General features: G+C 44.5%; 3 protein-coding genes across 4 annotated transcripts; 2 read left to right on the top strand and 1 right to left on the bottom strand.

The window, feature by feature from the left end:
* Positions 1-40: 40 nt before the first annotated feature.
* Positions 41-2,977, top strand: Npc2f (Niemann-Pick type C-2f). The gene is made up of 4 exons (XM_017249773.3): positions 41-413; positions 1,709-1,816; positions 2,611-2,780; positions 2,844-2,977. Exons 1-4 carry the CDS (start codon positions 266-268, stop codon positions 2,928-2,930), a joined length of 513 nt encoding a protein of 170 aa, XP_017105262.2. The 5' UTR covers positions 41-265; the 3' UTR covers positions 2,931-2,977.
* Positions 2,978-3,682: 705 nt separating this feature from the next.
* Kal1 (Kallmann syndrome 1) lies at positions 3,683-10,115 on the top strand. Of its 2 annotated transcripts, none has more exons than XM_017249787.3 (7): positions 3,683-3,943; positions 7,748-8,389; positions 8,447-8,562; positions 8,625-8,818; positions 8,877-9,250; positions 9,304-9,370; positions 9,814-10,115. In XM_017249787.3, exons 2-7 carry the CDS (start codon positions 7,779-7,781, stop codon positions 9,988-9,990), a joined length of 1,539 nt encoding a protein of 512 aa, XP_017105276.1. In that variant the 5' UTR covers positions 3,683-3,943; positions 7,748-7,778; the 3' UTR covers positions 9,991-10,115. The 2 variants fall into 2 exon arrangements, with proteins under 2 accessions (XP_017105276.1, XP_017105275.1); XM_017249786.3 differs by having other exon boundaries at positions 8,447-8,565; positions 9,814-10,114.
* Slimp (Seryl-tRNA synthetase-like insect mitochondrial protein) lies at positions 10,110-11,597 on the bottom strand. The gene has a single exon (XM_017249789.3). It carries the CDS (start codon positions 11,515-11,517, stop codon positions 10,132-10,134), a length of 1,386 nt encoding a protein of 461 aa, XP_017105278.2. The 5' UTR covers positions 11,518-11,597; the 3' UTR covers positions 10,110-10,131.
* Between the last annotated feature and the right edge of the window lie 258 nt (positions 11,598-11,855).

Genomic DNA, 11,855 nt, shown 5'->3' with positions numbered 1-11,855 from the left:
AAAGAGAGGCGGGTTTTCAGATTCTACGGCCCGGCTACCTTGGTGGTAGCCACTATTTTGGTGTCAGTCACCCATTAACCGTCAAGCCAATCGTGTCGCCGAATTTGTTTGAAGAAACGTTGCCTGCTCGTGATCCCCATTATCGATCCCCTTTGTTATTGTTATTGAGACTTATATTTGGAAGTTATTTGCACACCTACGCGAAACGCGTTTGCCCGATATTCTAATCAAATTGCGATCCCAGATCTCTTAATCTAATTAAGCCATGCGCGGCGCCATCATGGGCTACTACTTGAAAATACTGCTGGCCATTTGTGCTATCCATGAACTGACCGGTGGAGTTATCAGGTCAACAACAGATGCTGCCTACAAGAAATACCTTTCCCTAAAATCCCTTCCCTTCGAAGACTGCGGTGAGTGGAGTTGAAATCCTCTAGTTAAATCACTCAAGGCACAGATCCTTCAACTGGGATTTCCCTCGTTTATCGAAAGTGGTACTCATTAGTTTCTATATTTTCATGATCGCCCCATCACTGACCATCTTTGATAGTGGAGCAAACCCAAATATCAATGAATGCCTCGTAAAAACTATTGAAATTCAAAATTTTGTAGCGTCATCGAGTAAGTAATGCGGTCAGATCGGAATCAAACCCACTGTAAATACCATAATTCCCAATCTCATCTGGCTTGACTTGTGCTTCCGCAAATCCATTGACGACATTAAATTATAACGCCCGTAAAATGTGTATTTTCCCGAATTAATGTTAATTACCGTTGATAAGCGTGAAGCTATAATTTGATATATTACCACAATTAATTAATGGAAAAGTACAATCATAGCTAATTTTAAATAAGTTTGATAGTTGGTCGGCACCTCATCAATGACGGTCGAGAACGCTGTATGTGCAGCATAAATCTTGAAATAAAATCTTTTTCCAAAATCCATTTTTAACTTGACAGGGGCCCTTATCAATGATAATAAGAATATATTTTCTAAGCAATAAATAACCGGTTTTAGGCCAAAGAGGAATTTTGCTAAAATCTTGTTAATTTCTAAACAGTTTCAGCTCTAATCTGCAACTTATAAATAGGGTATTAATGGTTTGCCACTTACATTCTTTGCCAGGCCCAATCTTTTAATTGTATTCTGGTCTTTACGCTTTTTGATTAACAAAAGTATTTATGGACTGGACACCGTAAAGCAATGATTTATGTTCTAGACTTAGTGAATTATAAGCAGAGAATATACGATGCCCTCATTGGGGATTACTTTGCCGTTTCCATTGTGTGGATGAAAGAGCCGAAAGAGGATAGTAATCAAATAAAGAAGTTAATTAACAGAGTCGTGTAATCTGTTATTGAACACGGTTCAAATTAAAGATAGAAACTGTTTGAAAGCCTTGAAAAGTGCACTTGGTCAAAGATTGTTGATTATTTTGCAAGGTGTGTGTGTGTGTATGACTGCCAGGTTCGCAGATAATTCGGCTTAGGGGCTGCTATAAGTTTAATGTTTAAAGATAGGTTCTTAACTAGTTGCCAGGTTGAAACAGGCATGAAATGAGACATGAAAAATATCACGTACCCAAAACTAATATTCATAGAACATTGAGCAGGTTTTCTAAAGATATTTGCTTACATTTGGTTGGATTGTTAAACCTTTTTTTTGATTCTTGACCAATAAACATAAATAAATTTATATTTTTTTCAGGTTCTCTGTACCAGGTCAACTACCTGCAGATAGAGAGTTGTACGACTCTGCCCTGTTCCATGGCCCGAAATGCCACCATTAAGGTTACCGTGCGCTTCGATGATAATGGTAAATATGAGAATATTAATGTACTGATAACACAAGATCCGTGCATTCGCATTTCCTCAGAGAAAGCGTAGAGAGGGAGCGGGCAAATGTCACTAGGAAACCAAAATAGATCTTGTGCGGGCGAAGAGATTGCGATCAGGTGGATTGCGGATGTTTGGCAGGGACGGGGGCGGGGCCAGGTGAAAAAATACCCAACTAATTTTCGACCGTAGAATAGCCCCTGCGTGCTCAGTGGCTGATGGCAATAATGATTAGCAGCTGCCATAAATATAATTGATACACGGTCGTAAATCATATAAATTTCACCAAATATTTCTTGGACTTCTACTAATGTTTTTTCCGCTGCACTTGTTGAGATACAGACACCGATTGCAGCCCGGGGCCCGCCCCAACGCCGATCCATAAATAAGCTAATTAATGTCTAACGATATTTTGATGAGTCAGCAGAAAAGGAGACCATTTCAACACCCATTGATCACAGCACGAATCGGCAGTATTTGGAGTATGCAGATAGGGTGTGGAAATGAAAGATTGGCATATCATAATAAATAGATTTGATTTCGTTGGCAGTTCACCCTACCTTCTTAAGAGGTTGATAAACAGAAGCATACTCTAGGCTCTAGAAGGCACCAAAACTACTATAATTAAACTTCTAGATTGTAGGTTTTGGTCAATAAACCTAAAACCGTATTTTCAAGTGAGTCACTTGACCTGGTTTGAAAATTAAAAATATCAGTTTGGGATAGAAAAATATTATATTCATTTTATTAAAAAAATAATATTTAATTTCTTAGGAAATGGGGTCACTTTTCTGAAACACGAGGTCCGCTGGGTGTTCAACTACATTAAAACCGAGGCGGCCATCACCCCCGACCCGTGCGACGGAGACCATGGATGCATAGAAAGTGCCAGCGACGGAAAGTCGTACTGGGCCAACATATTTGTGAATGAAACCCTGCCAGTGGTAAGTGTGAGGAGTTTTAGCCATCTCGATTTTCCAGCCCTAATTTCGCATTCCCTTCATCAGATGCGCGGCAGCATGTTGTGGGAATCCAAGGATGCAGACGATCAGAACCTCATCTGCTTCCAAGTTCCCGTTGTAATCACAGTGTAAATGTGTAATCACGAAAATAAAGTAATTGGTGCATGCAAAACAACAAATCACTGCCGTTTTGCGGGCATGCTAGCATGTGTGTGTGGATGTGTGCATCCTTTAATGAAATTTTGAATGAAAACAACGGAGGCGCGGCCACCACTACGATGGTGGAGTGCGAGGGCGGGGATAGGGCCCGAGTGATGGGGGAGAGCACAGCATCAATTACGAGATCTCTGTTTTGGCGGCTCCTGAAAACACAATCGCACATACTCACACACTGACCGACAAACCGAGAGAAGAAAAGAGCGGGCCGAGAGAGCGCCCACAAGTGGGGCACTTGGAGCTCGGTTCGGCTCGTCAATACAGTGGGTTAAAACGGAAATGATGAGCCCTGCCATTTAATAAAAGTTTGTAATTTCAGCCAACAGTGCGAATGAGTGATAAGAAAACAATTACAACAGTGCGTATAAGTAATATTTTTAAATATTAATTATTGTATAAGTTAACCTAACTTTAATACATAAAAAAAGATAAAGCATAAAAAATCAAGTTTGAAAAAAGTGGTTTTAAAAGCATACAACAGTGCGGATAAGTAACACCGATTCATCGTTCATATTTCAACTTGCTTTTATTCACTCGACACCACTGTGGCCCAGCAAAGCACCCGAGTGGGGAGCCGAAGTTCGGAATAACCAAAGTGCCGGAGAACCGAACTTCAGCATCCCGATGCACGCCCTGCAGGCCTCATTCATTCTCTCTTGACGGTTGCAGCGCGACGGACGCACGCTCCCAAGAACCGCTTCCACTTCGCAGGAGCGGAAATCGCAGGCGGAACAGTTACGTTACGGGCGTGAATTAACTAATAGAGTGGCAGCAGGCGATCAAAGAAGGCGCTCCCCAAGAAGCTACGCGGGTGTGTGGAAGGTGCCAGTGTACAGTGAAAAGAGCCCAGTGTCGAGTACCGAGGGCGGAGATCGCAGAGTGGAGCCAGTGCATCCGAATTTCAGTTCCCCGAAAGTGTTTCCATTATTGTAAGTACCTAAAAGTGTTTCGCTTGACTCGCCTGCCGTTGGCCTGCCATTTGCGCATTTTCGTCGGCGTAAAATGAGATTGCCTTCGTGCTAATTGCGGATGGGTGCCGCTGAGGGGATGAGGATCGGTGGGTAGATCCAAGGGGGATGATGCACCGGTGACAGGCTGCAGCTTCTCAGTGATCACACGGCAGAATCGTTCTTCTTGCACCCAGAGTCTCACGCACCGGCGATTTTATTCATGTTAGTTGAGGCAAATTACAGAAAAGTTTAGGGAAGTCGAAAAGTTATAATTATTAAAATAAAAAAAATAATGAAATTTAATTTCAGGTGTAGAAAGTATAAGATATTTGAAGCTAGCCACAGTCCAAGTCCATTTATTCGACACGCATCGGAAGTATGAATGTGCACACGACAAATCGCTGAACCTTGAGAACGGCTTCATGTTCTGTGGTAGAATCCGATACCCCCATGGACACCACATCCCCATACCCGAATAGCCTGAAGCTATTCGAATCCGTATCCTACGCCGATACGCTCGGGTTGGGCTCGAGCTTGCGCACATGCCCAGCTGGGTGCTTGAACCCCATAAATGGGCACCCATTTGGCCTGCTTGGATTTCCGCGCGGGCTTAAATGGCACTTTGTGATCCCGAACCACCGCACTTGGCAACAATGATAACAATGCCAGCAGGCCAAGTTTCAAACGTGTGGAGGTTCTCAGCATCGAATTAGCAGCATTAATGAATCCTTTTTGGGAAAAACCTAAAGAAAGCGTGTGGTATTAGGTGTTCTGTTTGTAATCGTCATATTTCCGAATGTGTCTTACATAAGGAAAAAGTATCCACGACAATTATAACCTAGGCTACTGGCCGTGAGAAAAGCTTTGTTTGGAAACCTTTTCTCCTTTTATCATAATGTTTTAATGACACACATAGAATGTATTCGGTTTTCAAGCTCCCAAAACAGGTATTTATGATTCATATCGAGGGGGGAGTCAGTCACTCGTTGGATTCATGATTTTCCCAGTGCTATATGAGAAGGGAGCCCGGCGATTTCTTTCGTTTCACAATAGTAAACAATCAGTGATATTTGCCTTACGGATAACTGTGATTCAGCAATGATTGAGGATGATATGGAAATAAGAGCCGCAAGCCAACTTCTTAATTTGATCTCTTCGCCCCCGAAATTGAGGATCTGTATTGCTATATCTTTCCCCAGGCCCTCAAACCCGCAAGCCCTTTAGGGTTTTTATTACACTCCCCCCCTGGAAGCCATTCCCCTCACTCCAGTCGCCCTCTTTGGGAGTAAACAGTTTGGCTTTTTATTTGCAATACCGATGCACTTCGGCAGAAGCAGCGGCAACAATGCGATGACGTTGCTGCTGCTGCTACTGCTGCCATTTGGTCAAAGTGTTAAACGATTTGCATCATATTACACTCGGTTGCTGGTGTGTTGCCTTTGCGGCTGCCTGTTGCTGGTGCTGGCCATTGTCGCCGGAGCCTCGTGCTATGGCTTTTGTGCTAAGCTCCGTTCGGAGGAGTGCTGGCGGAGGGTGAGAAGGTGGTGGACATGAAGTCGGAGCGGGACTCTGGGCAACTGAAACTGGGGGTAATACAAAAGCAGCACACCAGCAGCAACAACCACCAACGATTTATCACAGCAACGACGTCAACGAAATCGATCCGGATCTTTGTGCCCCTCATCCTTATACCCAGTTACTGCCCTCTTTAACAACTCCCCTGTATGTGCACTGGAAGAAAAAGTTTCAAGTTCTATGGGATTTGTAAATAATCCAAATGGAAACAAATCCGATTCATAAATGCATTGTATACTATTGTCCTTCAATGGTCAATTATTGACCCCCCTTTTCTCCCTGTGCATTGCATATGTGCTCTGCTATGCTCGAAAACGCCTTGCCTTTCCGCCTTTGTGTGCGTAAAGCATAAAAAGTAATTTTGAATTTTTGAATCGTTAAAAGCAATTAATCGCCACTACGCAACGGCAGCCAGCCTGGCTGCAATGTCCAGCGGCCGTGCTCTTCGGCTGTCTCATCAGCGTCAGCCTCGTCGGCGCAAAACCCATTCATCTGGAAGAGTCGTGGACCCGATTCCGATCCCCAACCGACCAGCCAGTGGCATCTCCAATTCTCTGGCCCCCCAACCCCATTTCCAACGCTTTACTGCCCAATTTTGTTGCAAATTTTTCGTTCCGCGGAACTTGGTGCATTTCATCTCGTCTGCTCTTGGTGATCGTCGTGGTCGTCGTCGCTTCATCTTCTTGCGTCGATCGTCGCGCACATTCATTTGTCGCTTAATGTCCCTCAGTTAGGCCGCCTCAGGCCTGCACACATCCCTCCCAGCTCCTTTCATCTGGCTCCCCTTCTTCTCGCAGTACCATCCCAGTAGAAGTGGCAGTTCTCCACAGATGTGGTCAAAATAATAGAGTTAAGAGCTTACCTATTTTCTTAATTTCTAAAATTTTTTAATTAATCTCTTCTTAAGTTCAAATATAAGCCAAACACAAAATTACTCATACGCAGTGGTGCCTCTTTAAATTATCGTTTAGAATATGGTCGAAAGGATTCTTTAATTCCCAGTCCTACAATTCTGACCAATACTGTGGCAAGAGAAGCCACGGCCAGGCATGTGCCTCCTGGCTACCCCACCGCCACCGCTGCACCACTTCTCCACTCGTCTCCACTTGGCTCCCAGAGTGTCTGTATCGCCTTGGTATGTGCGGCATCTGCTGGCTAGGCTTCTGTGATGTGATCTGATGAAGCTGCTGCTGCTGTTGGTGGTGCTGCCCCGTGCATATGGGATATCGGTGTGGTTGTGGATATGGATGTGGTGACATCCACTTGCACCAGTCGTAGTCGTATTTTTCTCGATTTTGTTTTCACTGCCTGCACATTCACACGCAGTCGAACAGCGAAAAAATAACAAAAACAACAAACGGCAACATAAACCGCCGACCATCGACCATCGACCGTACCATAAAACATTAGTTTGCCATTTGCGTGCTAAATACCCTACATGGATTCGACCGAGTCCAATTACTAGTACAGCAAAGAGGTGAAGAACTCTGAGGAACATCATTGTAGGGTTTCTTAGAATTGGTTAAGAATAATTAAGCAAAGTATTTAGAAAGGTGCGATTATTTCGACACAGAAAGAAAAAAGTACTGAGATAACTGAATACGTAGATAGGAAAATGAAGGTTATGAATAAGAATAGATAATGATTTTACCTTTTCGTTTTAAAGACCACTGAAGTGATATCTGATATTAGGATATTTTGGTTTAAATAGGTATTACATTCAGAAAACTTTATCAGTTAGTTATTGAAAGACATCCAAGTCATATACTTTTAAAAACTATCCAAGGGAAGGGCATTGAGGAGTCTTCCTGAAGACCTAATGGCTGACCAAGAATGGCCGTCCGTCCGCCAATAGGTCCGTCCGATGCTCTCATGGCACGCACTATGATGCGCGCTTTGAAGTCCTGTCAAGCACTTGAGATACATTTATGTATTTTTTGCATTTTCATTGCCTCGACTTCGGGGCCGGGCAGCACAAATGCGAGGAATGATTAGTTAGTTGGTCATGCAAAATGGGTGAAACCGGTTCGATTCTCAGAGTCATGGGAAAGGCGATTGGGAGGCTGGGGCCGATCCTCTGGCATAATCAACGGGCGGCTGTGTCTGCTGATGCTGTGGATGATGATCGGCAGTGGTGGAGCACAAATTACGAACGCACGGAATGTCCAAAAACCTAGAGCTGATCACTTGACGCACGATCATTCGCAGATTGCAATCACCAGGGATAGGATCGGTTCGGATGGGGAGCATGCAAGCGGCGCTGCTGGCGCTAATCCTCATTGCCCAGCGATTCCCCAGCACTGCTGCCTCGCCCAACCAACTCCAACGCCACAAGGTAGCACATTGGTACCGCGATAGCAACGATGTCAAGGACAAGATATTGGAGCTGCAGTGCTTGGCCAGGTGCGGCACCCGTCCCCTGACGAATGCCGAGCAGGAGCTCTGCTTAGACAAATGCATCCAGGAGCTCCTGCTGGGGCCCAGAATCGGTAGCTGCCCCAAAATCGGAAGGCAGACACGCATCCGCCTCTCCTGCCTGGACAACTGCCAGTACGATCATGAGTGCCCTGAGATTCAAAAGTGTTGCCCCTCCAGTTGCGGTCCCATGTGCGTGGAACCCTTGGGCGTGAGAAACAACACCCAATTGCCCACGATCCCAAAGATCCTGTACTACAGAATGTCGCGCGGCCATGGAGTGGAGCTGAACATCGAGTCATCACTGCTGGTCTACTTCTTTCACGTGGAAGTGCGTTCCCACATTGGACGACACTTTGTGCCCAGGAAACTTGGTCCTTGGCAGTGGCAAAAAGTCTACAAGATCGCGGAGGAGAGCTCGAAACACAGCAAAAAGTGAGCTACTATTTTGTAATTTGTTTCTAGTAATGGTTTTCATTTGACTTCCTACAGCACCTATATCCGTTTCCACATGCGACCAGGACGCTGGTACGAGGTCCGAGTGGCCGCCGTAAATGCTTTTGGTTTTCGAGGATATTCTCAGCCCAGTGAACCCTTCCACTCTTCGGGTAGTAAGTCAAGTCAGCTCTCTATCCCAAATAATCTTCAAATAAAGTTCTCACTCCATCAGATCCCAAGCCACCCAAAGCTCCCAACGACTCCAAAATAATAGCAAAGAACTTTGATGGAAAATATATGAACGTAAAGCTCGTTTGGTGTCCCTCCAAATCAAACCTGCCCGTCGAGAAGTACAAGATCAGTTGGTCCTTGTATGTGGACAGTGCAGAGGCCTCCCTTATCACCTTTGATGCATATGTTAAAGATGTAAGTAGATGAAGTCTGGTGCTCACTAAAAAATGTTCATAATCCTTTCATCCTTCAGACCCATCAGTTTGAGATAAAAAAGCTGCTGCCAAACTCCTCATACTACATCCAGGTACAGGCAATCTCCTACAATGGATCTCGCCGGCTAAAGTCCGAAAAGACATCCTTTGTTTATAATACCACCGTGCAATCTCTGGAGCCCTACGCCCCACTTCAGTGCACGGGCCACAACTACAGGCGCAAGTATCAGCACATCAGCATCAGCTCCAGCAATCCGGAACGGGTGGCGACCTCATTGGCTCCTCCAGCGGGCCTCAATGAAGTTTCCATTGCGAACCGGACCACGACCGCCTCGTATGAAGTGCGTTTCCGGCTGAACCGGAAATTTGGCATGATTGTGCAAATTTTGGGCTTCCAGCCACACAAGGAGAAGTAATTATTTGTAAACATGTTCCCAAAATCCAGAAACTAAATATAATCTGCAGGGTCTACGAACTGTGTCCCCAGGAGACCAATTGTGAGCAGCGCGAGTTTCGCGCCATTCGCGCAAAAGTAAGTAATATCCATCATGGTAACGGCGATGCCTTGGTGATGGGTGCCACGAGCCCCATGTCGGGTGGCCACGAGCTTCGTTCGTGCCGATCGAACGGACCCCCGGCAAAGGGCAGAGCTATAGCCAAGCGATGACCATGGGGCCTTTCAATTGGGATTCGGTTAACAAGGCGCAATCATGTTTCCTCCGTTTGACACGGAAAACACGTTTTAATAATACCCAGTACGTGGTCAAATGCCAATCAAATTGAAGAGCTTATGAATGAGGGAAACGGGTCATGGAAAAGGTGTGCAAGATGCTAGAAAAGCTAAACAAATAAATCCAATGATGCGGCACTAGCTATTTATATAGCATGTTTTTCCAATTACAGACCGCAGAATATTTGAATTTTGGGAAAGAATTTCTTTTGAAAAAATATTTAAAATGGAATTTTTGTTTTCAGAGGGACCCGTTGGAATTCAGCAAACTCAAGTACAATACCACCTACGTATTGAGAGTCCCGCGATCCAGCCCCAATTCCGTATTGGACGATTCGAGAAACGTCTTCACCTTTACCACCCCCAAGTGCGAGAACTTCCGCAAAAGCTTTCCCAAGCTGCAGATCAAATGCGGCGACTAACCCCATCGAATCGGTGGACAAGCCACCTGCAGACCATGAGATTACACTAGATTGTAAATAATTGTATGTAAAACTTAATATTTTACTTATTGTTAGACTTAAGAACGAAAACAAACAAGAAACAGGAACAAAGTTTTGTATTTATTTAAAGAGGTCCCTAAATTGCTGAACACTTTGCTGCATGGTGGGTGTTTGTCTGGCAGAGCCCAGCAGTTTACAGTCTTCCAGGTTGATGTTATGTTCCAAGAGAGCTGCTATCAGCCTTGAGGTGTACAAGACTGGTCCGCCGACCAAATGCAGAAAATCGTAGTGTTTTTCCCGCCGAGTACTGAAGAGGATTCGCTTGGACACAAAATCTCCGTAATTGCTTATTCTTCCCACACAAACATATCGTTTCAAAGACGGTGCGTATACCTCAACAACTGCGCGAAGACTTTCCGAAGGTGTTAGATTTTTAGCTGGCACGTAAACAACCCGAAATGGTACATCTATAGCTTTGTAGAAGTCCACTGCTAGGTTGAGAATATGTTCTAATTGGGAATCCGCGTCACTGCCACTTTGTGTCGCCACAAAGCTTTGGACAGCGTTCGATTGGGTCGCTGTATAGAGACTGGGAGTTGGTCCATTTAATTTGGCTTCCGCTCGATTATAGCTTCGCCCACAGCAGACATATCGCAGGGGCAGCACCGAAGGATATACGCACAGCTTGGTCATGGCGCCCAAATAGCTCTCAAAGGCAGATCCCCCTGTCAAGTAAGCTGTATTAATTTTGTTTTGCAAGTGCTCCTCGCGCACCATGTGGTAGTCATCCATTGAAGTGGCATTTGCCTCCAACAGTACACAACGCACAAAATCAGGGTTAGCGGTTTGAATGAAGTCTCCCTTGGTGACAAAATACCGTGCCAAAGATTGCATAGCATTAACATCAAAGTGGGCCGCCTGTTCCATCATGTAATACCGATTATTGTCCACAAAGTGTATGAGTTCCTTGTTCGCCATGTGAGAGGGCGCATCCATTTTGGAATTGGGAACATGGTGACGGTAGAGCAGCTTCTCTTCGCCTTCTGTGGGACAAAGTTCATGCAACCGGTTAGGTAAATGCAGAAAGTCATGGATAAAGTCATCTTCAATTGGGTAAAGGGCCTTCTTCAGATTCTTTAAGTCGTTGCGCAATGATTTTCCACGTTCTTTGAGCTGTTCGAGCTGATCAACATTGCCTCCAGCTTTGGATAGCTCCTTTAATCGTTTGGTGACTGATTCTCGATCCTCAGAAACCTTTTTCAATTGCTCGTGATGCGCCTGATACTTTTGGTACTTATTAAGCACAGTTTCCAGGTTGATATTGAGGCCCCTACTAGCAATGCTCTTCTCCAAAAACTCTCGTCCACCGAAGGTTCCCTCGAAGTCCAGGTACGGCTGCAGGGTCACAAAATTCTCGTTCGCTTTGTCGCCAGTTATGTAAAGGGCGGAGATATGCCTGGCACAGGACTTTCTAACCGAAGGGCTAAGGATTCTCAGGTTTAGCATTTTTGATTGTTTTCAATAACAAACTCAACCGGCAGATTTTAGGAAGTCAGCTGTTGGCGGAGTTGCCAGACCTTCATTTCATTAGGGTTACTCAACTGGCGCACTGTAGGAAATTCAAAATGTTTTTCTGGACAAAACACATTAATAAAAATTTGAATATATTGTTTAAAGCCTTGGTTCAATTTATTCGTAAATTACAGTCATCACTGTTTGGTTAAAAAATTGTAAGTGAGACAATTAATAAATGGGTTTATATAATACATTTTGAGAGAGGGTCACTGGAAAAGTTAAAATTTTAATAAATATCTTTCTTAAAGGATTTTAAATCCGAATAATAA

Source organism: Drosophila bipectinata, chromosome 3R (assembly GCF_030179905.1).
Source record: "Drosophila bipectinata strain 14024-0381.07 chromosome 3R, DbipHiC1v2, whole genome shotgun sequence".
NCBI lineage: Eukaryota > Metazoa > Arthropoda > Insecta > Diptera > Drosophilidae > Drosophila > Drosophila bipectinata.
The sequence above is the reverse complement of the archived record's forward strand: the minus strand, read 5'-3'. Positions and strand labels throughout refer to the sequence as shown.

Bases quoted from the DNA above. Each gene is read 5' to 3' on its own strand.
- Npc2f (XM_017249773.3), top strand. From the start codon at position 266: ATGCGCGGCGCCATCATGGGCTACTACTTGAAAATACTGCTGGCCATT. The intron at 414-1,708 runs GTGAGTGGAGTT...TATTTTTTTCAG, and splicing joins CCTTCCCTTCGAAGACTGCG to GTTCTCTGTACCAGGTCAAC. The intron at 1,817-2,610 runs GTAAATATGAGA...TTAATTTCTTAG, and splicing joins CGTGCGCTTCGATGATAATG to GAAATGGGGTCACTTTTCTG.
- Kal1 (XM_017249786.3), top strand. From the start codon at position 7,779: ATGGGGAGCATGCAAGCGGCGCTGCTGGCGCTAATCCTCATTGCCCAG. The intron at 8,819-8,876 runs GTAAGTAGATGA...TTCATCCTTCAG, and splicing joins TTGATGCATATGTTAAAGAT to ACCCATCAGTTTGAGATAAA. The intron at 9,371-9,813 runs GTAAGTAATATC...TTTTGTTTTCAG, and splicing joins TTCGCGCCATTCGCGCAAAA to AGGGACCCGTTGGAATTCAG.
- Slimp (XM_017249789.3), bottom strand. From the start codon at position 11,517: ATGCTAAACCTGAGAATCCTTAGCCCTTCGGTTAGAAAGTCCTGTGCC.